Source organism: Microcaecilia unicolor, chromosome 10 (genome assembly GCF_901765095.1).
Source record: "Microcaecilia unicolor chromosome 10, aMicUni1.1, whole genome shotgun sequence".
In the NCBI taxonomy this organism is placed as follows: Eukaryota; Metazoa; Chordata; class Amphibia; order Gymnophiona; family Siphonopidae; genus Microcaecilia; species Microcaecilia unicolor.
Genome location: NC_044040.1, coordinates 221,095,616 through 221,122,029, shown reverse-complemented (window position 1 = coordinate 221,122,029; position 26,414 = coordinate 221,095,616). Strand labels below are relative to the sequence as shown.

At 44.2% G+C, this 26,414-nt stretch overlaps 1 protein-coding gene across 2 annotated transcripts in view; it reads left to right on the top strand.

The window, feature by feature from the left end:
- The first annotated feature begins 8,333 nt into the window (after nt 1-8,333).
- The window catches only part of EPHB3 (EPH receptor B3), a 131,114-nt gene continuing 113,033 nt past the window's right edge, over nt 8,334-26,414 (top strand). For both annotated transcript variants that reach the window (XM_030216247.1, XM_030216245.1), the window contains exon 1: nt 8,334-8,748. In XM_030216247.1, coding sequence (XP_030072107.1) covers nt 8,694-8,748 — 55 coding nt within the window. In that variant the 5' untranslated portion in view covers nt 8,334-8,693. The remainder of the gene's footprint in view (nt 8,749-26,414) is intronic.

Here is a 26,414-nt window from a genome sequence, read left to right as displayed (position 1 = left end):
GAAAGTGGAAACCCCCTCCATCCCCGTAATGTAGCTGAAAGGCTATCCCTCAATGGTCCCAGATTTATCACAGACAATCGAGCCAGGTCAGATGGAATTAACACACCCAAATAGCGGACTACCCCATCAGCCCATTGGAAGGGGAAATCTCCCACCCATTCCTCCCTTACTGCAGACTGGACCGGGAGCGCCACTGAGTTTTGTAAATTGAGAGTAAGTCCAGAAAAGAACCCAAACTCCTCTATGACCTCTAGTAGATGGGGAACCGAAATGGAAGGCTGTGTAAGTGTCAGGAAAAGATCGTCCGCAAAGGCAAGCACCCGTGTTTCTCTCCCGCGACACGTCACTCCCTTTATGTCTGAATCTTTTAATATAGTGCGCAGTATATGGGGAAAGGGGACATCCCTGCCTGGTGCCCCTCGCCACTATGAAAGCGTCCGAGCGAAACCCGTTCACCAACACCCTTGCCTTGGTACCCTGGTAAAGAGTCCTTATGACATCCAAGAACCTTCCTCCCACCCCAATGTATTCAAGGACCTGAAATAAATAGTCCCAGTTGACTTTATCGAAGGCCTTGGCTGCGTCAAGGCTCACTAATAGCAGAGGTTCTCCAGTGATCTGTCTGTAGCTGTTGCTAATAATACCTTCCGCACATGAGTGACTGCATGCCGGCCCCGTACGAAACCCACCTGATGTTCCCCCACTAAAGTTGGGATGTGAAGTGCCAATCTGTCCGCCATTACCCTAGCCAAGATTTTTATATCTACATTAAGAAGAGATATGGGCCTATAAGATTCGAGCTGGTCTGTTGGCTTGCCTGGTTTGGGGATCAGGGTAATAAGAGCTTAATTTTCTTCCCGAGAGAAAAAGCCCCGATCTATCATCTCATCATAATAAGCTATCGCTAAAAAAAAAACCGCCCAGCTCAAAAACGTCCATTTTTTTGAAAATATGGTTCGGCCCGCCCCTTCACGGACCCGTTCTCGGAGATAAACGCCCATGGAGATAGGCGTTTGCGTTTGATTATGCCCCTCTATGTATACTTACTTCAAAGCTAATATCAAATCTGATCATATTATGATCACTCTTCTCAAGTGGCCCCAGCACCATTACCTCCCGCACCACTAAGAACTAGGTCTAGAATTTTTCCTTTTCTCGTCGGCTCCTGTACAGCTGCTCCATAAAGCTGTCCTTGATTTCATCAAGGAATTTTACCTCCCTAGTGTCAATTTACCCAGTCAATATCGGGGTAATTGAAATCACCCATTATTATTGTGTTGCCCAGTTTGTTCGTGTCCCTAATTTCCTTTAACATATCTGCGTCCATCTGTTCATCCTGGCCAGGCTGACGGTAGTACACTCCTATCACTATCCTTTTCCCCTTTACAGATGGAATTTCATTCCACAGTGATTCCAAGAAGTGTTTTGTTTCCTGCAGAATTTTCAATCTATTTGATTCAAGGCTCTCGTTAATATACAATGCTACCCCTCCACCAATTCGATCCACCCTGTCACTACGATATCATTTATACCCCGGTATGACAGTGTCCCACTGGTTGTCCTCCTTCCACCAGGTCTCAGAGATGCCTTTTATATCTAATTTTTAATTTAGTGCAATATATTCTAACTCTCCCATCTTATTTCTTAGGCTTCTGGCATTCGCATATAGACATTTCAAACTATATTTGTTGTTCCTATTTACATCATGCTTAGTACTTGACAGTATTAATTTGCAATCTTTTGTCTGATTTTTATTTTTATTTAAGGACACCTGATCTACTACGGTGTCTTTTGCAACCTCACTCTCAGGATACCCTATCTTCCCTGTTTTGGTGATATCTTTGAAAGATACCTTATCCCGAACCATGTGCTTTTGAGCAACTGTCAGTCTTCCCTCAGTTTCTAGTTTAAAAGCTGCTCTATCTCCTTTTTAAATGCCGACACCAGCAGCCTGGTCCCACTCAGAACAAAGGCACACTTCATCATCCAAACCTTCATTCCCTTAAACTTACAGAATGGGTCAATCAAAAAATGTGACCAACTCTAAACTATTTTTGTCACAAGTCCTACAAATCCTTCAGGCAGCACATAAAGAATCGACCAGACATTCATATACTTCTAAATGGTGGACAAGGAATTTCCACCATCCATATAGTTGCTCTATTTCTACTATTCTTGACTATTTATTGCATCTTTCTGATGCAGGTTTATCATTTCCATTGGTCAAGGTGCATTTAGTGGCCTTATCTGTGTTACATGATCCAGTTGACGAAACCACTCTTATTCGTCACCCAGTAACCAAGAGATTTATGAAGGGCTTACTACATTCTAGGCCTCCAATAAAGACTCCAGTAACTGCATGGGATCTCAATCTTATTTTGCATAATCTCATGAGTTCGCCATTTGAGCCACTGCAGACAGCTGATTTTAAATCTCTCGTGGAAGACTTTATTTCTGATTGCCATAACCTCTGCCCGGAGGATAGAGGAGATTCAAGCATTGATGCATTATTCTCCATACCTACAAGTCCTACATGATAAGGTTTTGTGAAGGACACACCCAAAATTTTTACCTAAGGTTGTGTCACCCTTCCACTTTAATCAGACCATTGTACTGCCTGCATTTCATCCCCCTCTTCACAACTTGGATCATGACAGATTGTTACACACTCTTGACTGTGTCCGAGCTGCCGAGCTGATACCATATATCTGCAGAGGACAAATTTTTTGAATCATCCTTCACAGCTTTTTCTTTCAATCCAGTCAGTGCACCAACCAAAACCAGTAAAGAAATCCACTTTATATCGCTGGATATCTGACTGCATCTCTTTCTGCGATAAACAGACTCTTCAGTCACCAAGTGAAGACGTTCCTCATGTCACTGCACACCAATTATGAGCTGTGGCAACTTCTTCAGCACTCCAGCGTGCTTCTCCGATGGATATTTATTTATTTGTTGCATTTGTATCCCACATTTTCCCACCTATTTGCAGGCTCAGTGTGGCTTACATAGTACCATGATGGCGATCGCCAATTCCGGTATGAGAAATATAGAGTGGTATTGCATTAGAGTTCATGAGTAACAGAGTAAATTAGGTAATCAAGGAGGAAGAGTTAAGTTTTGTCCAGTTCTGGTATAAGTTTTGTTGTGTTGCAGGGTTCAGGTGTTTAAGTTAGATTGTTTTGGTATGCCTTTTTGAACAAGTTGGTTTTTAATGATTTCCTGAAGTTTTTTAGGTCGTGCATTGTTTTCATGATGTTTGGTAGTGCATTCCATAGTTGCGTGCTTATGTAGGAGAAGCTGGATGCATAGGTTGATTTGTATTCTAGTCCTTTGCAGCTTGGGTAGTGGAGATTTAGGTATGTGCGTGTTGACCTTTTTGTGTTTCTGGTTGGTAAGTCTATGAGGTCTGCTTTGTATACCGGGGCAGACCTCGTAATTTGATGAACCAGGGTGCAGATTTTGAACGCAATTCGTTCTTTGATTGGGAGCCAATGCAGTTTTTCTCGTAAGGGTTTGGCGCTTTTGAATCTCGTTTTTCCAAATATGAGTCTGGCTTCGGTGTTTTGGGCAGTTTGGAGTTTCTTAATGATTTGTTCTTTGCATCCGGCATAGATTGCATTGCAGTAGTCTAGGTGACTTAGTACGATTGATTGTACCAGGCTGCAGAATATTTCCCTCGGGAAGAAAGGTTTTACTCATTTGAGTTTCCACATTGAGTGGAACATTTTCTTTGTTGTAGTTTTCGCTTGGCTTTCTAGTGTGAGGTTTCGGTCGATTGTAACTGCGAGAATTTTCAGGCTGTCTGAAACAGGAAGGGTGTAATCGGAGGTGTTTATATTGGTGGGTTTATTCGTGTTGTATTGGGATGAGAGGATGAGACAGTATGTTTTTTTCCTGCGTTGTTTTAGTTGAAATGCATCCGCCCATGAGTTAATGATTTGCAGGCCGATTTCATTTGTGATTTCTGTTAGATCGTGTTTGAACGGGATGTATATTGTGACATCATCTGCGTAGATGTAAGGTTTAAGGCCTTGGTTGGATAGGGATTTGGCTAGTGGGGTCATCATTAGGTTGAAAAGGGTCGGTGATAACGGTGATCCATGGGGTACTCCACATTCTGGTTTCCATGGTGAGGATATATTCAAATTTGATATCACTTGGTATGTTCTTATGGTTAGGAAACCCTTGATCCAACTAAGTACACTTCCACCGATTCCGAAGTATTCTAGGATGTTTAGGGAGGGAATAGAATTACGATGCAGTATCTCCATTGATGCCAAGATCTTTCTCATATTTCGTGCCACTGAGCGTTCCCTCACAAATCCCACCTCGGGGGGGGGGGGGGGGGGGGCAGCCACCAGGTCAGGCAAAACCCGAGCAAGGTGGTTAGCCAGAATTTTTGTGAAAAGTTTAGTTTCAAAGGAAAGCAAAGAAATGGACCAATACGACTCTGCCTTAAGGGGGTCTCTCCTTGGTTTTAACAACACAACAATTTGGGCCTTTCTCAAGGTCTCTGGGAGTTCATGTCTATGAAGAAAACGATTGAAAACCACTGACAAACATGAAGTGATTTCTGAAACCAAAATTTTGTAAAATTCTGAAGACAATCCATCCATTCCTGGAGACTTATTTATTTATTTTACAGCACTTATATAGAGGACTGTCTAGAATACACCATCTGACTTCATTTTCTGAAATGTCAGGATTGAGAAGGTCTTGTCAGACTCCTGTGATCTTGGGGAGATTCTGTCCAGAGAGATACATTTCACTATCCTCAGGAGAGTAATATAAATGTGCATAGAAATTTTTAAACACAGTATTGATACCTTCTGTTGTAGAATGATAAATCCCCTCTACATCCCTTAACTGGGAAACATACCGCGTTCCCCTACCTGTTTCACCAACTGTGCAAGCAGCTTTCCATTTTTATTAGCATGTTTGTATAGTTGGTAATGATAATATATATATGACTTTTGCGTTTTAGAGTGAATCAACTGGTTCAAGGCAGCTTGAGATGCCAGTAGACAAGTCTTATTAGATAGAGTCGGATCAGATCCAAAGATTTGCCTATCTCTCCTGACCTGTGCCTCTAAGCGAAATAACTCTGCATCTCTCACCTTTCATTTATGTGTACTACTACTACTACTACTTAACATTTCTAAAGCGCTACTAGGGTTACGCAGCGCTGTATAGTAAGATATGATGTATCCTCTTAAAACCGCTTTAGCCACTTCCCAAAAGAATGTTGGATCCGTCAGAAAGCTCTCCCTGTTAAGATCCGCATAATCCCGCCATTGAAAGCGTATATATGAGAGTCATAATACAAATCTTTGGGAAATTTCCAGCGAGCACGAGTCTTTATCTCTGTACTCCAGGACTGGTGTTTTGTTTAGTATAGATTTACCCATTGATCACACCAGCCTATTCCTGCATGTACAGTTTGAGTGTTTAGGACCTATCTCCACCTGAAGCAGGGCTGCAGACCATCTTGTCAATCTTAAGAAATAATCTATATGTGATTGTGTGTCATGAGCTCTAGAGAGATGCGTATAGTCTCTTTCACCCGGATGAAACAGACGACAAGAGTCCAGTAAATCTAAGGAAGAACACAACCAAGGCACCCCTCTAGCGTGATTCACAGACCTCACCTGAGAGGGTCCGGTACTATCCACCAACAGAACAAAAACTGATTTAAAGTCTCATCCTATATAATAAATGCACCTCCAACATTCTGAAGCTGACTGCGTGGACATAAGCCTTGAGGCATTCGTGCTTCTGTATCCATCTCTGGAAATGATGACGTCTCCCACTTCCGGGTGCTTCAGCAGCGACAGTGCCCAATCACAACATAGCAGCGTGAGCCAACTCAGTCGCGTACCTGTGCTGACGGGGGACCCCAACCCCCAACAGCCGAAGTCCTCTTCTCAGCTGCCACGGCGTTGCTTGCTGAATGATCTGAACAAGTTTCAGAGACTTGCTGACCTGAACATGTATACCCTGGAGGAAAGGAGAAACAGGGGTGATATGATACAAACGTTCAAATATCTGAAAGGTATTAATCCGCAAACAAACCTTTTCCCAGAGATGGGAAGGCGGTAGAACTAGAGGGCATGATATGAGGTTGAAGGGGGGCAGACTCAAGAAAAATGTCAGGAAGTATTTTTTCACGGAGAGAGTGGTGGATGCTTGGAATGCTCTCCCACGGGAAGTGGTGGAGAGGAAAACGGTAACGGAATTCAAACATGCATGGGATAAACATAAAGGAATCCTGTTCCGAGGGAATGGATCCTCAGAAGCTTAGCTGAGATTGGGTGGCAGAGCCGGTGGTGGGAGGCGGGGATAGTGCTGGGCAGACTTATACGGTCTGTGCCCTGAAAATGACAGATTCAAATCAAGGTAAGGTATACACAAAAAGTAGCACATATGAGTTTATCTTGTTGGGCAGACTGGATGGACTGTGCAGGTCTTTTTCTGCCGTCATCTACTATGTTACTATGTTTATGGTTTACCATGTCAACCGCACTAGACATGTCGAATTGTAGGAGAATTATGCTTTTGCCAGTTGCAATTTCTTGTTTGAATTTGGTTAGGAGAGGAATTAGTACTGTTTCGGTGCTGTGGTTGGAGCAAAATCCTGATTGTGATTTGTGTAGTATTGAGAATTTGTTTAATATCTGCCGAGCTACAACTTGGACAACCATACATACCTCTACAAAGCACTATTGTATTGACGATGCATCAGCAGCTGATGCTCTGTTTGGCAGATGGGTTCTGACCTCGTCCTTGTGAGGCACCAACTCAGGTAACAGTTTCCTACTTTATATTTTACTTCTGTATTTAACTGTTACAATGTTTTCAAGTCTTAGCTTGGGAGTCTTCAGCTGTGTGGCTAGATGATCACACTGTCCATGGAGAAATAAAAGTTGCTTACCTGTAACGGTAGTTCTCCTTGGACAGTTGATCATCTACCCACACAGACCCACCCTCCCACCCTGAGTTGTTGCCAGCTTGAATATCAACTGATGTGATAGGGGGACGTGTCCACTACTTATACTGTTGCAGGGGCGGGAATACTTGCACATGCGCAGAGAGCTCTTAGACTTTTCTGTGCTATTGGAAGCCCGGGTCGGTAACGTCACCTAGACGTCACTTCAGCTGTGTGTCTAGATGCTCAACTGTCCAAGGAGAACTACCATTACAGGTAAGCAACTTTTATTTCTCACTAGTGCCGCCTGCAACTCCACCCTTAAAATCGGTTCCCGCTGTAAGCTGCTGCTGCTTCCAGATTTAAGAGACGGAGCCCTTCATGTCTCTGCTGCACTAGGCTAACGCTTGTTCTCAGGCTCAAAACCCGTCAGGATGTGGCCTCAGCTGGCGGTTCCCTGAGATCCGCGGGGTCCATAGGATCCAGGTTTTACCGCTACCAATGCCAGTGCGTTTCCTCAAATCTGTTCTGCCCCCGCCTCTCACCCCTGGCTCTAGTTCCTCTGCTGCAGCCGTGACTCTCCACCTAACTGTCTAGGTTCTTGTGTCCCACTGGCTGTAGGAACAACCTCTTCCAGGCCCCTAGTCTGGGGCCGCGCCTTTTTTCTTTATTTGCGTCCCCGCGGGTCCCCTTCTTGCTGCTGCTGCTTTTCCATGCTGACCTGGGCTCACTGAAAACCATACAGCTTTTTTCACTCTCCACCCAAACCCCCTTCCCCTTAACCCATCCTCCCCTCGCCCCCCATAGTTTTGGCTTCCACTCCGCTTTAGAGGTCCTCCCTGTTTGGCACCGGGTTCTATCCTACTGGCTGCTGCTGGCACCAACAACATCGCCAGTCTGTCTCTCTCCCTCCTTCCGCTGACCTAGTCTCCTTTTATTTCTAATATATGGTCAATAAAAAGTCCTGGATACCAAATTCACAAGCTACCTAAGGTTTCTTTGGATCTCGTCCCATGATCCCCGGTTATGCCGCCTGTCGGTCCCTAGAGGGCGCGCTCTGCCACAGCTAGAGTCAAAATCTGTCCGTCTTTACTCTACGACGCCCCGGCTTTCACCAGGCCAATCCAAGACGCAGGGGCGGGGCTCCTTCGTCACAAATGTCGATCTGTTCCCGCCCACTCCCATTCAATTATCTCATTGCTCCTCTCCCTTTTGGGCGTGGATTTCTTCAAAGAGCCAATTGTTGCAAATGTCTTGCAGCTAGAAGGCGTGGCTTGTCGCCGACACTCACGGGGAAAATAGTGGGATTGCAGGAGGCGTGGACAGCGGAGCTAATTAACGCAGAGACTCCGCCCTGTCTGTGCGGGAGTTGCGCGGTTCAGACCCAGCCAGAGCCCAGTGTGGGGACTGGGGAATGATAAACTGCAAACTGGAGGTAGGGAGGGAGCGGGAGACCCCTGGAATAGAAGCGCCTGTAAACCCAGAGTTACGGTACCTTTGAATTGCTTCAAATCTCCGGGAGGATCTGGTTCCAGCATCTACCTTGCAGCGCTGAGCTTCGTGCACCCGACAGGATCTGGTTCCGTGCGCCGGCTAGGACTGGGCTTTGTGCACCCAGGAGGATCTGGACAGGATCGAGTGGATCTGGTGCTCAGGCTCTTCTACTGCTGCCCTCCCAGACTTTTCGGGCCGGCTTCATCTCTTTGTCTTGTCGGAATTATTTTTGTTGGAAATTATCCCTGCGCGGTTCGGATTTCCTGCTGGAATGGTCTCATTCCTGGTTCTGGTTCTGCTGCTGCCCGTCGGCCAACCGCTGGAAGGTGAGAAGAGTCTGGGGGAGAGGAAAGCAATGAGATTCAGAGAAAGAAGATGGGGGAGGGGAGGCAAGGAAAAGCTGAGAAAGAGGAGAGCAGGGAGAGGTTTTAAGCAACGCGTGTGCACGACTGTAAATTGTAATAATTGCAGATGGAGGCAATTTTTGATGTTTATGGAATTTCGTGGTATAAAATAGGTTATATTTTCTGGATTTTCGCTAGTATTGGTGTCGATAGTAATATTATATAATATCATGTCTACTATTATTGTTTCTATATTGGGGGTTTACCCCCATATACCGAAAGGTTTAATTCGGATCATAAAAAGGGAAACCAGAGCATAACTACGGGAAATACATTAAAATGACAACAAATAAATCATACAAAGACTTAAAAAAACTACATACTTACGAAATTAAAAAAAGTTTTCAATAATCTAAAAAGGAGAATCACTTCCTGGGTAAATAAGAAGTGCACAATTAATAGGATCAGCGAGAAATTGCTAAGGAAATACAATGTTGTTTTTTTGCCATTGGTTTTGGAGTTAGTAAAATGTAACTTGTAAGCATGGCGAGTGTAGGGAGGGGGGGGATACAGTTGGTTGCCTGCATTGTATCAAGGAGTGGCAGGGTGTGCTGCACATATACAGTGACTCTCTGGGGAGGAGACCCTGAGCAATATTGCTTTAGCTTTATGGCATTTCTCCTCTAATGAGAGGGAATCACTCAGAAGTCTGTAGGTGGTGGTTTGTTGGGAACACCCTCCTCGTCTCTGTCTTGGAACCTGAGCTTGTGGTGATTGGCCATTGTTAGACTGAGGAGATGAATCTTGTGATTAGATAAGAGCAGCCAGCTGGATTTGGGGGCAACCAGAGGGTAACTTCTCTCCAGCTCTTGATTGCTGCTGCAACATTTCCTCCTTGTGTGGCCCTTTTAAGCTGCTTTTTAAAATGTTATGTCTTGCCTTCCTGCCATTAACCCATCCCCTTTCCTCCTAAGTACACCCCGCCTTCGTCGCCCGACCTCCCCCACCCTCCTCCGCACTCTCTTGCTCCTCCTCCTGCTATCCGCGGGAGACATTAACCCTAATCCAGGTCCCCCTCACCTGTCCCCGTCCTATCCCTGCGAACGATCCCGGGATGTCTCCAATCTCGTCTCTATTCCCCTCCTTCCCCCCTCCTCCCTCCCCTTCTCATGCGCTTTGTGAAATGCCCACTCAGTCTGCAACAAGCTGTCTCTCACCCACGATCTCTTTATCTCTCGCTCCCTTCAACTGCTCGCCCTAACCGAAACCTGGATCTCCCAGGAAGACTCTGCCTCAGTTGCAGCCCTCTGCCATGGAGGCTCTCTTCTCCCACACGCCCCGCCCAGTTGGCCGCGGCGGAGGCGTTGGGCTACTACTCTCACCCTCCTGTAGTTTCCAACCCCTCCACCTTCTGCAGTCTCACTGCTTCTCATCCTTTGAAGCCCATTCCATCCGGCTATTCTACCCACTACCACTCAGAGTGGCAGTCATTTACCGCCCCCCTGATAAATCCTTCCCTTCCTTCCTTACCGACTTTGATGCTTGGCTTTCTCTGTCTTTCTTGACCCCTCATCTCTGTCCCTCATTCTCGGAGACTTTAACGTACATGCTGATGACTTATCCGACCCCCATGCTTCTAAGTTCCTCACCCTAACATCCTCCTTCAACCTCCAGCTGTGCTCCACCACCCCTACTCACCGTGACGGACATTGTCTTGACCTCGTCCTCTCCTCCTCCGGCTCACCCTCCAATTTCCACGTCTCAGCTCTTCCTCTCTCCGAGCATCACCTGATCACATTCACACTTCTTCACCCCCCCCCCCCCTCCACCCCGTCCAACTTTAACCACCACCTCCAGGAACCTCCAGGCTATTGACCCCTCCTCCTTATCATCTACTATCTCTAATCTCCTCCCCTCCATCACGTCCTCCGCAACTGTTGACAAAGCGGTCTCCGCTTACAATACCGCTCTCTCCTCTGCTTTGGATACCCTCGCACCATCCATCTCCCGTCCCACAAAACGCACCAATCCCCAGCCCTGGCTGACTCCTTGCGTCCGTTACCTTCGCTCCTGCACCCGATCCGCTGAGCGCCTCTGGAGGAAATCGCGTACCCTTTCAGACTTCCTCCACTACAAATTCATGCTATCCTCCCTCCACTCCTCCCTATTCCGTGCAAAACAGGACTATTACACCCAATTGACCAAATCTCTCAGCTCCAACCCTCGTCGTCTCTTCACCACCCTTAACTCCCTCCTAAAAGTGCCCCCTGCTCCTACTCCCCCTTCTCTCTCTCCTCAATCACTGGCCGACTATTTCCGCGACAAAGTGCAAAAGATCAACCTTGAGTTCACGACCAAGCCACCACCTCCTCTTCACCCTTTAACCCTCTCCCTCATCCAACCTACCCAGGTCTCTTTCTCCTCTTTTCCTGAGATCACCGAGGATGAAACTGTTGGATTATTTGTAGTAAATAATTAGCAGATTTTAGTACACACAGCTTCAGCTTTAGAAATGTTAATTTCTTTCTTCATCTCTCTCTCATTCACCCCTGAATAATTCACTGCTGAGTCACTTTAAAGTTGAAGTAACAAAACATCTGTTTACTCACAGTTTGTAGTTAGATTATAATCAGACAGGCTTATATATACATATTACTATACATTTGTATTATCAGCTCCTTCCATGTGCTTAGATGGTAATGGATGCTCACACCACCATAGATCCTCTCAGGTTAGGAGAGATCATGAGCTCCATGTGCTCCATGTGCTGCATCTGCTGTGTCTATCCCCCACAGGAAGTTGCATAGCTGTGTGACCTCTCTAAGTAATTCACATCAGAGGTCACAGAGTAATCACAGAGAAATAATAGGTGACAGGCAATGCATGTAAAAATATAATACATTCCAACAAACCCCTTCTCATGCATAACTGTCATGCAATTATTTATTCATACAAAGTCCAAGCTTTATACGCAGATTCACAAAATGTTCTCTGGGTAACGGTTTGGTCATGATGTCAGCTGTCATCTCACTGGTGTGACAATAGTGTAGACTGATGACCCCTTCTTTCGCCAACTCTCGCACGTTGTGGTATTTCGTTGCGATGTGCTTGGTGCGTGACTGAACCTTGTCATTCTGTGACAGTCGGATGCAGCTCTGATTATCTTCCATTATCTGGATTGGTCTCTGTTCAGCTATTCCGAAATCCAGCATAAGTTTTTCAATCCATATCAGTTCTCTGCACGCTTCCGATACGGCCACGTATTCAGCTTCTGTAGAAGACAGACTCACAATACTTTGTTTATGACTGGCCCATGAAATTTGTACATTTCCATACATAAACACATATCCACTTGTGGATTTATAATCAGAATGATCCCCTGCCCAATCTGAATCACAGTAACATATTAGTTTTGGATTACTATTGGCTGAAATCTTTAATTTACAATCAATGGTACCCTTTAAATACCTTACCATCCTTTTAAACTGCAGTCCAATCTGATTTGGTAGGTGAGCTGACCCTTCTGCTCAAAATTCCTACTGCATTTGCTATATCAGCCCTGTATGTGGTAGCTAGATATAAAAGCTTACCTATGGCTGATCTATATTGGATGTTATCTGGTAAAGGTTCTCTTACTGTTTCATCCTTCAGAAAATCAGTGATCATGGGAGTGCTTACAACTTGGGCATCTTGCATACCTAAACTTTCAATAAGCTCATTTATTTTCTGCTTCTGGCTTAGAAGATAAGAACCATCATTTGTTTCTCAATTTCTATACTAAGATAGTATGACACATTTCCAAGTTCTTTTATCTCAACATTCTGGTTTAAACACTTTACAATGTCCTTGTACTCTTGCTCACTTTTGCTTGCAATGAGCAGATCATCAACAAAAGCTAAAATGTATGCATATTGTCCATTTCTGCACCTAGTGTACAAGCATTTATCTGCTTCACCTTGCTTAAATCCTAAATTTGTCAATATTTCATGCAATTTTTCATTCCAACATTTTGCACTTTGCTTTAATCCATAAAGACCTTTGTTTAATTTACACACTAGCTGTCTTTGTTTTGTATTTATGAAACCTGTTGGCTGTTCCATGTACAAGTCTTCAGTTATATCTCCGTGAAGAAATGCTGTTTTCACATCAATGTGGTTGACTTGCATGCCTTTTGAGACTGCAATGCTCAGAAGTGTTCTAATTGTCGTGTGTTTCACTACAGGTGCAAACACTTCATCAAAATCTTCTCCATATTTTTGAAGATATCCCTTTGCCACTAATCTGGCTTTATACCTTTCCACTTTTCCTTGTGCATTCCTTTTTAACTTGAATACCCATTTGCATCCTATAGCTTTCTTGCCAGGAGGTAATTTTGTAAGAATCCAAGTATTATTTTTATCCAATGCATCAATTTCTTCCTGTGCAGCTTTATGCCATTCAGCAGCTTCTTCTGCTGGCATTTTCTCAATCTCATCCCATGTTAAGGGCTCTTGAGCTTCTGCTGACTTTGTTAGGTAAGACAGTCTTGGGGGTGGAACACCTTTGTTTTCCCTGGATGAGCGTCTGACAACAGGTTGGTCTGACCTTTCCGCATCCTCTAAATCTGAGAGTCCTTCTCCAATTGATTCCCCTTCTCCAACTGTACTGTCTTCTTCAATGATCCTTTCTGTGTCTGCTTCCTCTGCCTGTTCCTCGTTAGATACAGATGAGTTGCTTTCAGACATCTGCCTTGGTATGGCATTTATATACACTGGCATGTCTATTATGGTTCTAGTTTCATATTCTGGATGATAAGGCTCATCTGGGATAATCCAGCCTTTATCAACCCTTTTGTTTTCATCAAAATATGTAACATGTCTTATGCCAACAATGCCAGTTTTCAGATTCAAAATTCTATATCCTTTGTGTCCTGGAGTATAGCCAACTAAAATGCCCCTTTCTGTTGTGGAATCCAGCTTATGCCTTCTTTGCTTTGGTACATGAGCATATGCTGTACTTCCAATGTTCTTATATGTGACAGGTTTGGCTTCCTACCATGCCATGTCTCATGTGGTGTGCGCTCAGCGCCTTTAGTTGGCATTCTGTTTTGTAGGTACACTGCTGTGAGAATGGCTTCCCCCCATAGTCTTTTAGGGAGATTGCTATCTGACAGCATACATCTGGTCATTTCCACAAGTGACCTAAATTTTCTCTCTGCAACAGAATTTTGCTCTGGTGTATAAGCTACTGTTGTGATATGTTGAATGCCTTCTTGTTCTAGAAATGTGCGCATGCTTTGTGAAGTGAACTCACCACCATTGTCGGTCTGAAGAACCTTTGGTTTTCTTTCAAATTTATTTCTCACCATGGCTACGTATTTCTTCAGCATGTCTGTGACTTGACTTTTCTCTTTCAGCAAATAGGCCACACAGTATCTAGAGAAATCATCCAAGAATATTAGCACAAATCTGTTATTTCCCAATGATGGGATATTAAACGGTCCACATAAGTCACTGTGTATTAAGTCCAGTACTTTATTACTCCTATTTCCTGTGTATGCAGGAAATGAGGGTCTCACACCTTTTTGGGTAACACAGTCTATGCATTTCTCAATTTTACCAGCATCTGCACTTATCTGAATGCCGGTGGCCAGTTGCCCACTGTGAAGATCCTGGATCACCTTAGAATCACGATGTCCCAGGCGGCGGTGCCAGATTTCCAGACTACATTTACCATCATTCTTCCTTACTTGCGCCATATGTGAGGCTTCACCTGAAATGCTCAGTTTATAAACATCATTATGCATAAAAGCTTCAGCATACACTTCATCATTTTTAGAGATTGTGCACTTACTGTTTTCAAAATGAATCGCAAATCCCTTCTTATCTAATGTAGATACACTAAGCATATTGCAAACTGCTTGGGGAATATACAAGACATCACTTACAGGAATTTCTTTAACTTCATTAGACACTTTGCATTTTAAGAATCCAATACCTTTTGCTTGGATCTTAGCAGTCCCTGCGTTTGCAGTTTTAAGAATACCTTCTTCTGGACACATTTCCTGAAAGAAATCTTTACAATTGGTTAAATGGCATGTGCTCCCTGAATCCAAAATCCAAGTACTTTCATTTGAATTATTATTTACCATAGTCAAAGATTTTTCTGCCATTAGAAAGCCCTTGTGTTTATCTTTGTCCTTCATACATTTCCTGGTTTGAAAATTCTTTAGTTCCATTGGCTTAGGTGAGCTAGAGGGAGTGTTTTGTGTTTCCTTACACCATTTAGATACATGTCCCTCCTTTCCACATGAGTAGCAAATCAGCTTGCCCTTGGGTGGAGTTTTCCCATAGCTCCGCCTTCCTCTGTTCTTTGCCAAGAAATTTGTTTCATTTCTCTCTGACTTGCTTTGAGAACACATCTCCTCAGAATCATTTATTATGCATTCCTGCCTTAGTTTTGATGTTGTCTGTTCAAAAGATTGCCCTTCAATGGCCTCATTTACAGACCTAAAAACATCAAACTTCTTTGATAGTGAGGTAAAAAGAAATGCTCTTTTCAATGCATCACACATGGGAATTCCTGAAAGTTCTAGCTTTTGAAATGAAGACATAAGATGCATAATGTGATCATTACATTTACTTTTATCCCTTAATTTGGTTTCATTCAACTCTGCCAGCCAAATTGGTTGCTGCTTTGCATATGTAGTTGCATACATAGTTCTCAGTTTATATAAAATGTCCTTTGGTGTATCTTTTCCCTCCACTAATATGGCTTGTTTCTCTGAGAGAGCTTCCAAAAGCATGCACTTCACATAATAGTTTGCACTGTCCCATTCAGCCATATTTTCAGCTGTTCTGTCTTGGTCTAAGCATATATTTAATCTTTTTGCTCGAAGGAGACATATGAATCTTAGTTCCCACTGCTGATAATTAAACTCAGTTAATTTAGGCACCTTGAGAGAATAGAACAATAGTGAATTTCTTCCCTCAGCCATTTTCTTAGCCTTCTGTCTGCTGTGTGGGGGGAGAGAGAGACAGACTGAATCTTTCCTTTAAAACTTAAGAGAAAAATGTGGCCTTTTTTTTCTGCCTGGTAATATTTCTCTTCTTTTTCAATTCCTGGCCCTGGGCCCATAACCCTTTTGTTGGATTATTTGTAGTAAATAATTAGCAGATTTTAGTACACACAGCTTCAGCTTTAGAAATGTTAATTTCTTTCTTCATCTCTCTCTCATTCACCCCTGAATAATTCACTGCTGAGTCACTTTAAAGTTGAAGTAACAAAACATCTGTTTACTCACAGTTTGTAGTTAGATTATAATCAGACAGGCTTATATATACATATTACTATACATTTGTATTATCAGCTCCTTCCATGTGCTTAGATGGTAATGGATGCTCACACCACCATAGATCCTCTCAGGTTAGGAGAGATCATGAGCTCCATGTGCTCCATGTGCTGCATCTGCTGTGTCTATCCCCCACAGGAAGTTGCATAGCTGTGTGACCTCTCTAAGTAATTCACATCAGAGGTCACAGAGTAATCACAGAGAAATAATAGGTGACAGGCAATGCATGTAAAAATATAATACATTCCAACAGAAACTTCCCGCCTTCTTTCCTCCTCGAAATGCACCACCTGTTCCTCTGATCCCATCCCCACCAACCTACTCAACACCATCTCCCATACTGTCACCCCTGCCATCTGTCGCATCCTCAACCTCTCTCTCTCCACTGCTCCTGGCCAAATCCAGAGGTCACTACTCCATCCTCATCCTCCTCGATCTTTCCGCCGCGTTTGACACTGTCAATCATGATTTACTTCTTGCCACGCTGTCCTCTTTTGGGTTCCAAGGCCCTGTCCTCTCCTGGTTCTCCTCTTACCTCTCCCACCGCACCTTCAGGGTACACTCCCATGGATCTTCCTCCACTCCCATCCCACTATCTGTTGGAGTTCCCCAGGGATCTGTCCTTGGACCCCTTCTCTTCTCAATCTACACCTCTTCCCTGGACTCGCTGATCTCGTCTCATGGTTTTCAGTATCATCTTTATGCTGATGACACCCAGCTATACCTCTCCACACCCGACATCACCGCGGAGACTCAGGCCAAGGTATCGGCCTGTTTATCCGACATTGCGGCATGGATGTCCAACCGCCACCTGAAGCTGAACATGTCCAAGACCGAGCTCCTCATCTTGCCTCCTAAACCCACTTCTCCTCTTCCTCCACTCTCTATCTCTGTTGATAACACCCTCATCCTCCCCGTCCCATCTGCCCGCAACCTCGGAGTCATCTTCGACTCCTCCCTCTCCTTCTCTGCGCATATCCAACAGACTGCCAAGACCTGTCGCTTCTTCCTCTTCAACATCAGCAAAATTCGCCCTTTCCTCTCTGAGCATACCACCAGAACTCTCGTCCACGCTCTCATTACCTCTCGCCTTGATTACTGCAACTTACTCCTCACCGGCCTCCCACTCGGCCATCTATCCCCCCTTCAATCCGTTCAGAACGCTGCTGCACGTCTTATATTCTGCCAAAACCGATATATCATCCCTCTCCTTAAATCACTTCATTGGCTTCCGATCAGATATCGCATACAATTCAAGCTCCTCCTCCTTACCTACAAATGCACTCAGTCTGCGGCTCCTCACTACCTCTCCACCCTCATCTCCCCCTATGTTCCCGCCCGCAACCTCCGCTCACAGGACAAAGCCCTTCTCTCAGTACCCTTCTCCACCACTGCCAACTCCAGGCTCCGCTCATTCTGCCTTGCCTCACCCTATGCCTGGAACAATCTTCCTTTACCCATAAGCCATGCCCCCTCCCTACCCATCCTCAAATCTCTGCTTAAAACTCACCTCTTCAATGCTGCCTTCGGCGCCTAACCGCTCGAGAAATATAAAATGCCCCAATCTATCCACCCTATCAGATTAACTGTTCACTCGTCCTCTAGATTGTTCACTTGTCTTTAGATTGTTCTCTTGTCTTTTAGATTGTAAGCTCTTTGAGCAGGGACTGTCCTTCTATGTTTAAATTGTACAGCGCTGCGTAACCCTAGTAGCGCTTTAGAAATGTTTGTTAGTAGTAGTAGTAACAAAACTGCTGAGCATTTCTGGTTCCAAAAGTGTTACTCCATCCCTCTTTCCAGGTTGCTAGAGCAAAAGTTGTACCTCCGTTTTGTGCTTTGCTAGTTGATTACTAGTAAGTGACTGAACAGTTGTTTGGGGGCTGGGAAACACCTCTTTTTCCTATGGTTGGTGTTTGATTGGAAGAGATCTAGTAAGTCTCTGTATTAGCTTTTTGGGCAAAATTAGCTAGTAGGTAGAGATTTAAATATTCATATATGTAGTGTTTAGTTTTCCAAGAAAAGCCTGAGATTTCCATATCTAAAGATGTCTAAGCTAGTATTCAAATGGAGTTCTTTATAACCTGCTTAGGCTATGAGTGATTAAGCTGACTATAAAAATTAGAAATAATGTTTATGCAAATGAAGGTGGATTGAGTTCAAATTAGGCCGATTCTGTCTGTGCAGAGTGAGGGTAACTGAAGCCTATAGCCCTGAGCCACAGTATGGATAGTTCATATATTCAGGCCTTACTGAAAATAAAGCCCATGATTTATATACAGTGCTTTTTTTTGTAGAAAAAAAGGTGCCGGTACTCATTATGGGCGGGGTCACCACATATGGCTCGAACCCTATGATACACACCCCTTATACCAGCCATGGCACATATAAATAGACAACATTGCAAATATTATACTAGTATAGGAGAAAAAAAAATAACATGATTTTTTTTCATTATAAATAATTTCTGTAAGCTGTTACAGTTCCAGTATACCTAGTGCAAAATAAGACAGCACATGTAAATTCTCAAATTGGATATATTCCAAACACTAAAATGAAAATAAAATGATTTTTTTCTATTTTTGTCTGGTGACTTTGTTTTTCTATCCATATTGGTCCCAGTCTCTGATTCTGCTGCTATCTGTTGTCTTAACTCCGTTTCCAGGGTTTCCTTTCCATTTATTTCTTTACGTTCCTCCTTTTTTCTTCATTTCTTGCCCTACATCCATAAGTAAAAGCTGGGTTCTCCTCCGTGGAATTGACTGGAGCAGGTATAATGTGGATCCAACTTTTGCCTATTTTCTCCATCCATGTGCATCTTCTTTTTTTCTTTCCTCCGCTCCATCCATGTCCAGCGTTTCTCCTCTCTCTTCCCTCTCCTGTATCCATATAAAGCAATAATTCTCTCTCCCCTCTCTTCCATCCAAGTTCAGCATTTCTCCTCTCTCCCCTGCCCTCCCCTCCCATGTCCAGCGATTCTCCTCTCTGCCCTGTCCTCCCCTCTCATCCATGTCCAGTGAATCTCTCTTTGCCCCTTCAGGAACTGCAGATTAGCAAAGCTGACATTCCACTCTTTCAACTTCAAGTAAAACGTTTTCTTAGCCATGTTAACTGGGTATTTTTAAAAATTGGGTTTGTCCAGGTCATTTTTTTTGTGGTGGTGGTCTCCTTTGCATTTTCCATTTCTTCTTTCCTCTCTCTGCTTGTAGCTACAACTTATCCTTCTTCCTGTCTAATCCTCCAGCCTTCTTTATTTCGCACCTACTTATCACATTACTGTCTCCTCTTTTCCACTTCTCCCCAGCCCTTGTATTCTTCCCCTTTCACCCATGCCATAGTGTCTACCTTCTGTATTTGCCCCTTCATAAGAACATAAGAATAGCCATACTGGGTCAGACCAATGGTCCATCTAGTCCAGTATCCTGCTTCCAACAGTGGCCAGTCCAGGTCAATTAGTAACACTATTCCATGCTACCAATCCAGGGGCAAGCAGTATCTTTTCCCATGGCCATCTCAATAACAGACTGTGGACTTTTCCTCTTGGACCTTGTCCAAACCTTTTTAAACCAGATACGCTGACCACTGTTACCACAGCCAATGGCAAGGAGTTCCAGAGCTAACTATTATTTGAGTGAAAAATATTTCTTCCTATTTGTTTTAAAAATATTTCCATGAAGTTTCATTGTGTCCTCTAGTGTACTTTTTGAATGCTTGAAAAATTGGTTCACCTCCACCAGCTCCACACCACTCATTATTTTGTAGACCTCAGTCATATCCCCCCTCAGCAGTCTCTTTTCCAAGCTGAGGAGCCCTAACCTCTTTAGCTTTTCCTCATATGGGAGGAGTTTCATCCCCTCTATCATTTTGGTCACTCTTCTTTGAACCTTTTCTAATTCTGCTATATCTTTTTTGAGGTACGGCGACTAGAATTGAACATAATAAAGGTGAGGTTGCACCATAGAGCAATAGAGAGGCATTAAAGTATTTTTGTGCTTATTTTCCATCCCTTTCCAAATAATTCCTAGCATCCTGTTTGCTTTTTTCACCGCCACCGCACACCAGGCAGAAGATTTCAGTGTATTGTCAATAACAGACTAGAAACTTCCTAACACTTAATTACATGAGATGTGAAAAACTCCTTTACAAATCGGTATATACAGCGAGCTTTTCATACCAAAGCACCAAATGGTGGAACTCTTTACCCAAAACCCTCGGAATACTGAGCACCTACACAAACAACTAATGACCTTCCTGTTCCAAAATTTTTATCCTGAGGACAAAGGCTAGTAACCAAACAGCCATTTAGTGTAACATAATGATCACACACACTGAACAAACACCTACTCAGCCCTTGACCTAGATATCAGGCTTCACCACAACCTCATCCATCATTAGCCCATCGAGCCCAATCATTATTATCTTTTTTTTGTTTTTGTTACATTTGTACCCCGCGCTTTCCCACTCATGGCAGGCTCAATGCGGCTTACATGGGGCAATGGAGGGTTAAGTGACTTGCCCAGAGTCACAAGGAGCTGCCTGTGCCTGAAGTGGGAATTGAACAAAGTCTTCCTTTATGTACTTCAGCTTTTCCTGTATGATTTTCTTTGAACAATGTATCTGTAATATAACCTCATCAGTAATGTAAGAGCACTGTCACCTCTACAACCTTGTAGCATTGCCATCACTGTGACCTTGTAACCATCTATCATTGTAAGCCACAAAGAACCAAACTTCTCTTGGTAATGTGGGATATAAATGCTGTTATAAATAAATAAAATGGGGGGGGGGGGGCAAGATGGCGGCTTGAAGGGAGCAGTGAGAAGCTGTCCTAAACCTGCCTACCTTAGTTTCTTCAGAACGCTGAAATTTCTTCATTCCCATGCCTAAGAGGAGGGGCAGAGCTGGTCCTGCAGCACCAGTCACGCCAACGGAGGAGGGTTCTTTGGACCGCTTCTTTTCTCCAGGCACACCGTCAGGATCTATTTCTTCTTTGCTGGACAGTGCGGGGAGAAGTTTGCCGCACTTCCAGACAGAAGCTGAGACAATGCTGAGTCACAAGACACGGATAGCTCCTCCCATGCCGGCGGACACACCAAGAATGTGCCAGGAGACCCTTAGCTCCCAAGAGATACTAGAGCTTCCTGGCACAGGAACCAGCTCGGGGAGTGTACTGCCGAATGCTGCCACACAGATAGTTGCGGTTCAATGGGAAGAGACGGCTCTCGAGGAAAACAACTTGGCGAAGGAGACACAGCCCTCAAAGGAACCTTTGGCTGACTTTGGCTCTTTAAATAAGTCTTTCCTACCAAAAAACCAGATATTATTACCTTAGATGCCATTTGGGAGGCCCTTATGGGCTTAGAAACCTCCTTCTCACAAAAACATTTGTCTTTAACTTAACAATCTCAAACTTCATTAGAACAGCTACCGATATTAGAAAATAAAATATTAACTATGGACAAAATGATGGGGACTAACAGGATATAAATTCAGCTAAACTTGATAAAGGCGAATATGATTCTTCAGAACAAAATTGAAACTTTGGAAAACCAGCAAAAGTCTAAAACATTAAGACTAATCAATTTTCCTAAACAGGTTTCAATTGCTCCTCTTATAACTTTCAAAAAATATCTTTCTGAAATCTTGAAGATACCAGAACAAGTTTATTCTCCGATTTCAAAAATGTATTATTTGTTACCCTGTACAAAAAAGGAAACAGATCAAGTAGTTGAAGGGACTGAAGTACCCTTTGAGACACTGAATTTAAATTTATCACAGATATTAGAAGATGAAAATTTGGGTGTAGTGCCAGCAACACTTTAGTGACATTTTTATTACAACCGGATAGAGATTGGGTACTGAACAATTTTTTTTTCATAGAGATCAACTCTTTCTGAATTATAAAGTTAGAATGTTTCCGGATGTTTCTAAAGCAACCCAAAAGAGGCGTCAAGAGTTTCTTAAACTACATCCAAGAGTGGGCGGTCTTTTCTGGTTGAATTTCCCCTGTAAATGTGTATTGAAACTGAACTCAGTCAAATATGTATTTTTTTTTATTCTAATATAGCTGTGACTCCTTCAACACAACCAAGAGTAGTAATTAAATCGACTCTGTAATTTAATAATTAAGTGATCCTAGAATCTCCTTTCTAGCCTCATATTTAAGGAAGAATTATTCTTTAAATAGCCACTGATATTGTGATGCCTCCCTTATTTGTGGACTAAAGATCTTTAAAAGGTTTATATTTCTTTAAATGTTGCTTTTGGAATAGTTATCTTTTCTGTATCAAGAATGTATTCTTGAATTTGTAAACTTCTTTAAAAAAGATAAATAAAATGACACCTAGGTCTTTTTCTTGAGTGCTGACCCCTAAAGTGGACCCTAGCATCAGGTAAATATGATTCAGATTATTCTTCACAATGTGCTTCACTTTGCATTTCTCCCCATTAAATTTTATCTGCCATTTGGATGACCAGTCTTCCAGTTTTCTAAGATCTTCCTGCAATTTTTCACAATCCGCATCTGTTTTGACAACTTTGAATAGTTTTGTGTTATCTGCAAATTTAATCTGTTTTCCAGTCTTCTTGCTTTGAAACCCAGTTTCCATCCCCAAGTCCCCATTCTTCCCATAGTCTTTCCTCCTCCCCTCACTCCGGCAGAGTTCTTAATGAGCTTGTTTAGTGCTTCCTCCACCGTCACCAGGTCTAAAGCACTCAGCTCCTGCCTGTGCAACCAGTTCTGGCACATCTCTTTCTTCTTTTACATACAATTGAAATATGAGCTGATTCAGCTCTGTAGCTTTGTATTGACGTGGCCTGCAAGGTTCAAACATAAGCTCTTTGAACTACACGGTGCCATTAACAGTTCTGCTGGCAAGTAATTTAAGTAAACATAGGGACCATAATTTACAGATTTTTGGTATAATTCTTGAGAGATTGTTTTTTTTAATTGGACATAATCTAAAATGATTTTCAAAAAGTTATGTTTGATAGATGTTACAGCAGTGCTGTTTGCCCTAGAGTCCCATCCTTTGGTTCTAGGAGGAGTGAGATAGCGAGCATTGAGCTGGGATTCACTTCTTCGAGTATCAGAAGAAGAGAATGTGACATTTCAAAGGCAAAGAGCAAGAGAGAGCGTATGTGGAGAGGGTTAGAGAGCACCTGGACCCCAGAGCACAAAAACAGAACATTCAGTTGCACCCAGGGACTAAAGCTGCCATAGAAACAATGAGGCTGGGGGATCTGGTCTTTAAATACAGAACAAGGACGCATAGTGGATCTCTGGGAGTAGAACAGGGAGCATAAGAACCACCAGATCCAGCTCCCAGGAGTACAGAGAGGAGAGTGTGAGGCTAGTAGATCTGGTCTCTAAGAGCAGGACAGGGAGCATAGAGCTGCTGGATCCAGCTCCCAGGAGTACAGAGACGAGAGTGTGGGGCTAGTGGATCTGGTCTCTGGGGAGCAGGACAGGGAGCATAGAGCCGCCGGATCCAGCTCCCAGGAGTACAGAGATGAGTGTGGGGCTAGTGGATCTGGTCTCTGGGGAGCAGGACAGGGAGCATAGAGCCGCTGGATCCAGCTCCCAGGAGTATAGAGATGAGAGTGTGGGGCTAGTGGATCTGGTCTCTGGGGAGCAGGACAGGGAGCATAGAGCCGCCGGATCCAGCTCCCAGGAGTACAGAGACGAGAGTGTGGGGCTAGTGGATCTGGTCTCTGGGGAGCAGGACAGGGAGCATAGAGCCGCCGGATCCAGCTCCCAGGAGTACAGAGATGAGAGTGTGGGGCTAGTGGATCTGGTCTCTGGGGAGCAGGACAGGGAGCATAGAGCCGCTGGATCCAGCTCCCAGGAGTATAGAGATGAGAGTGTGGGGCTAGTGGATCTGGTCTCTAAGAGCAGGACAGGGAGCATAGAGCTGCTGGATCCAGCTCCCAGGAGTACAGAGACGAGAGTGTGGGGCTAGTGGATCTGGTCTCTGGGGAGCAGGACAGGGAGCATAGAGCTGCTGGATCCAGCTCCCAGGAGTACAGAGATGAGAGTGTGGGGCTAGTGGATCTGGTCTCTAAGAGCAGGACAGGGAGCATAGAGCTGCTGGATCCAGCTCCCAGGAGTACAGAGACGAGAGTGTGGGGCTAGTGGATCTGGTCTCTGGGGAGCAGGACAGGGAGCATAGAGCCGCCGGATCCAGCTCCCAGGAGTACAGAGAGGAGAGTGTGAGGCTAGTAGATCTGGTCTCTAAGAGCAGGACAGGGAGCATAGAGCTGCTGGATCCAGCTCCCAGGAGTACAGAGACGAGAGTGTGGGGCTAGTGGATCTGGTCTCTGGGGAGCAGGACAGGGAGCATAGAGCCGCCGGATCCAGCTCCCAGGAGTACAGAGATGAGTGTGCGGCTAGTGGATCTGGTCTCTGGGGAGCAGGACAGGGAGCATAGAGCCGCTGGATCCAGCTCCCAGGAGTATAGAGATGAGAGTGTGGGGCTAGTGGATCTGGTCTCTGGGGAGCAGGACAGGGAGCATAGAGCCGCCGGATCCAGCTCCCAGGAGTACAGAGACGAGAGTGTGGGGCTAGTGGATCTGGTCTCTGGGGAGCAGGACAGGGAGCATAGAGCCGCCGGATCCAGCTCCCAGGAGTACAGAGATGAGAGTGTGGGGCTAGTGGATCTGGTCTCTGGGGAGCAGGACAGGGAGCATAGAGCCGCTGGATCCAGCTCCCAGGAGTATAGAGATGAGAGTGTGGGGCTAGTGGATCTGGTCTCTAAGAGCAGGACAGGGAGCATAGAGCTGCTGGATCCAGCTCCCAGGAGTACAGAGACGAGAGTGTGGGGCTAGTGGATCTGGTCTCTGGGGAGCAGGACAGGGAGCATAGAGCTGCTGGATCCAGCTCCCAGGAGTACAGAGATGAGAGTGTGGGGCTAGTGGATCTGGTCTCTAAGAGCAGGACAGGGAGCATAGAGCTGCTGGATCCAGCTCCCAGGAGTACAGAGACGAGAGTGTGGGGCTAGTGGATCTGGTCTCTGGGGAGCAGGACAGGGAGCATAGAGCCGCCGGATCCAGCTCCCAGGAGTACAGAGATGAGAGTGTGGGGCTAGTGGATCTGGGAGCAGAGACAGAGCTGTAGATATTCCATGAATGATGAGAGAAGAGACTTGGGATACTGGTTCTACAGGTTTGCCATTTCAGCCTGAGACCTTATTGAGACTGTTTCATAAATATGATTTTTTTTTCTTTTTAAATTGGGCTGATTCTTTCCTAGTCTTCTACTGATTTTTGCTCATTTGTTTTTAGTTCTGGAAATCAGTCAACAACCAAGCGGTAGGTGATAAACTTTTTGTTGCACTAACAGTGTATGTTTGACAAGATTCTGAGATTTATTTCCTCTTCAACAGCCCACTGAAGAAACAGTGCAGTTACACTGGGTTTAAATAATGTAAATTAATCTAGGTTGTCTGCATGTTAGTACAATTCAGTGAAAGGGTTGGGGATAGACAGAGGTGATGGGACAGAAACAGTTTTACAGTTCAAAGGCCTCTGTCTCTGATAATAGGTCAGAAAGTCCATGTGTCCGAGTCCTTTTGTGTTAGTCTCAAATTGTTTGTTCATTCTAACTTTCAAAAGTGTTCTGTTCCTGTGTTTCTTTAGTTTAAGTATCTTTATTGTAAGGCCGTTAAGGGAGAGATCATCCTTTGATAAATGTTCACTTACTAAGCGGTCATTGTTTTTTTCTGTAATAGTTCGACTTTTTTCCACATAAGTGGACTAACCCGACAAGCACACTGCTGCACCTTTACTTCTGACAATAGGAAGAAAATTCAGCAGAAATAAACAATACTTTTACATACTAGTAAGAATATTACAGATTTGTCTTGATTTGGTTGTTGTGTACATATTTCACTGCTGATGGCTCAAGTAGAGGCTAACTACATTTTGGTTTTGGTATTCAGCCTTATTTCAGCTGAAAATGCCGGTGCTTTCTTGGCAGAAGCTGAAACTTGGTGCTGTGTTCTGTAGCTTTCCAAACTGAACAAGCCTCCCTTCTTGAACAAGATGACACAGACACCAGAACGTGGTACCGGAAGATTGGAGGTTGGCCAATGTAACGCCGATATTTAAAAAAGGTTCCAGAGGAGATCCGGGAAATTATAGACCGGTGAGTCTGATGTCGGTGCTGTGCAAAATGGTAGAGACTATTATCAAGAACAAAATTACAGAACATATTCAAAAGCATGGACTAATGGGACAAAGTCAATATAGATTTAGAGAAGGGAAGTCTTGCCTCACCAATCTACTACATTTCTTTGAAGGGGTGAACAAACATGTGGATAAA